The sequence below is a fragment of the Trypanosoma equiperdum genome, assembly GCF_001457755.1.
Source record: "Trypanosoma equiperdum strain OVI genome assembly, contig: ctg_254, whole genome shotgun sequence".
NCBI classification, from domain to species: Eukaryota; Euglenozoa; class Kinetoplastea; order Trypanosomatida; family Trypanosomatidae; genus Trypanosoma; species Trypanosoma equiperdum.
In genome coordinates this window covers 78820-81419 of record NW_027124148.1, presented here as the reverse complement: position 1 = coordinate 81419, position 2600 = coordinate 78820, and the positions used below count along the sequence as shown (strand labels likewise).

Genomic DNA, 2600 nt, shown 5'->3' with positions numbered 1-2600 from the left:
ATATATATATATATATATATTGTTAGTGTGTGCATATGTTTATATATACACATATATTTTATTCTCTTTTGATCCGCCACCAGACTTGTTTTCTTTCAAGTAACATGCGCTCTAAGAAAGAGGGAGGCTGCGAGCGTGAAAGGTACAAATAAATCAATAAAATGAAATCAAAAAAGAAAAAAATGGACATCTACCCCGCCAAATTAAGAAACAATCTCCATGCTACAGAGGACCCGCGCTGCTTCCGCTACTTAGAAGGTCCCTGAGAGGATGAAAGAGGGAAAAAACAAAACAGTACAACGTTGAGAAGCGATCAGCATACAAACTCCTTCTCACCACAGTTGTCGCAATGCAAGAAATAAAAGACTGGCCCCTTAGGGTCTGGAGACAAAGAAGGCGGGGAACAATCTACGCTATGGCGTTGCTTGCGGTTGGACGGATCAGCAAACAAAATGCTGCGCTCCGCTACAATACTCCAGGGTGCCCAGTCACGTTGACTAGGAGTTTGAGAAACAATTTGGCACGTCTCAAGATGATCATCTAAGGCATTATAAAAGTTTCGAATCAGGTCACTGCCATCGATACAAGAGAACGACATGGTTCTATCCTGATCGATAACAGCACCGCAGGGGCATGATGATCGGTTTGTGCAAAGATGTGTTCCCTCTTCTTTACTGTTATTAGTAGGGGACTTAGCTGCGGGTCGCATTAGGTGACCATTCGGGCACCAGGGACATCTTAACAAATTTTGTGTGCCCCTTTGATCCGATGCCGGAAAATTCCCTGAAGCCGGTGGAGTGCTGAGCTCATCTCGTCCCCGTTTTAACCGGTAGCTACCACTTCCTTCCATTCAATCCTTAACCCAACCACTCCCCTGCGCCCTTCAATCAGCGGAGGGAAAATATTCGAAGGAAAGGAGGAGGAAATAAGGGCATTTATACAATAAGCTGGAAAAAGTGTGACGCGAAAGTGGGGTAGCGACACGCATTGATGGTGGAACAGATACAAACAAAAAAAGGAAAGAGAAAGAGAAAGAGGAAAATGGAAAAAACAAAGGGAAGAAAACAAAAATAGGTATACGCAAAAAAAAAAAAAAGAAATAGTCACCAGCTGCTGTTTTCCTGTAAAACTGATACGGTGCATACAAAAGTTAATTCATGGTGCGTGCACACCAGCAAGAAGATTGCATGTTAAGTGAAAATTGAGGCAGCGGCAATGATAATGATAACCTCAATTCTTAAAAATGGACATCGTCATTCAACCACCATCATAGAGATATTAAGGTCCATACCCTTTCTCCAGAACGACAGGCGTTTGTGTTATTTTTTTTTCCCCCCTTCACCGTTTTACTAATACGTCTGCCCGTTTTGCTTATTTTGTTTGAATGTTGTAACCCTCCTTTCCCTTTTCACTAAGCGCTGACAAGCGCTTCAAGTATGATTTTGATACACCGCTTCATTGCGGCATCAAGCTGATCACCAAGAAACATTTTCTTTTCCCCAACGCGTTTCGAGACGACGACGCAGGCGGCTCCAGCTTGATAACCCAACATGTCGGAAAGGTAACAAATGGCGCTCGTTTCCATCTCGATATTGGTAACGACCTCCACACCGTTGCTTAGGTTAAACTTCAGGCTTCCAAGTTCCTCCACCATATTTGGTACGGTAAGATGCTTCATGAACCGCCCAACTCGGCGCCCCTGGCAACCGTAGAAACCGCTTGCGGTGGCTGTCGTCCCAATTACGTATTGTTGCTTATCAGCTTCTGATCCAGTGGCAGCGTTGTGGGCATCGCAGGCAGCACAAATGCTCTTGGTGATATTGGGATGCGCCATTGATGTGTAAATATCAATTGCACGAAGCCCCGTTTGCTCACGAACAATACGGCGAATCTCTTGTTGGTCCTTTGATGTCTCACGAGTCCCAGCCGAGTAGTAGAGGGAAGTGTTGTCCATACCAATGGCGTGCCGCGTGACAGCAAGTGCCAGAGGGGGAACCGACTCAGCAGGTGAGCCACAAGTTCCGAGGCGGATGATCTTCATGGTGGAGGGGTCAAAGAAGGGACCAGCGCTTGGTGCATCTGCATCACCTTTGCGATGGCGCCACTGGCCACGCTCCATGTCATACTCCTTCAATGCGTGAATTTCATTCAGGACAATTTCGATGTTGTCCACACCCATACCGGTGCTTATAACGGTAACTGGAGTTCCCTTGTAAGTTCCAGTGGCAAAACGAATTTCACGGTGATCACGGGAGGCGCGGATGCTGTCCTTGTCGAAGTAACCGGAAATGACGTCTACCCGCCCTGGATCACCAACAAAAATGATGCGGTCAGCCAACTCATCGCTTTTGCACTTCAAGTGAAGTGTCGTCCCATCCTTACCGATAGGTAAGTCGGTTTCCGACCCCTTCGTGCTTCCATTAGCGGATGCAGCCATTACTCACAATGTTATTGCCCTTGTTATATATTTGTAGTGTATTGCTTAGTTTTTTAAATCTTTTATGAACTTCCTTTATCCCCACAGCGAGAAAATGTGGCAATAGTTGCAAGAAACAAAAACAAAAGGTTCCTGTGGCAGCGCAAAGAAGCAAATTCAAATC

At 45.5% G+C, this 2600-nt stretch overlaps 2 protein-coding genes across 2 annotated transcripts; both read right to left on the bottom strand.

Annotated features, from left to right (window-relative positions):
• Positions 1–313: 313 nt before the first annotated feature.
• TEOVI_000096200 (uncharacterized protein) lies at positions 314–850 on the bottom strand (the record flags this gene model as incomplete). Its single annotated transcript, XM_067224279.1, has 1 exon — positions 314–850. One exon carries the CDS (start codon positions 848–850, stop codon positions 314–316), a length of 537 nt encoding a protein of 178 aa, XP_067080380.1.
• Positions 851–1411: 561 nt separating this feature from the next.
• On the bottom strand, positions 1412–2437 carry TEOVI_000096100 (uridine phosphorylase; the record flags this gene model as incomplete). Its single annotated transcript, XM_067224278.1, has 1 exon — positions 1412–2437. The coding sequence occupies one exon, from the start codon at positions 2435–2437 to the stop codon at positions 1412–1414; it is 1026 nt and encodes a 341-aa protein (XP_067080379.1).
• Between the last annotated feature and the right edge of the window lie 163 nt (positions 2438–2600).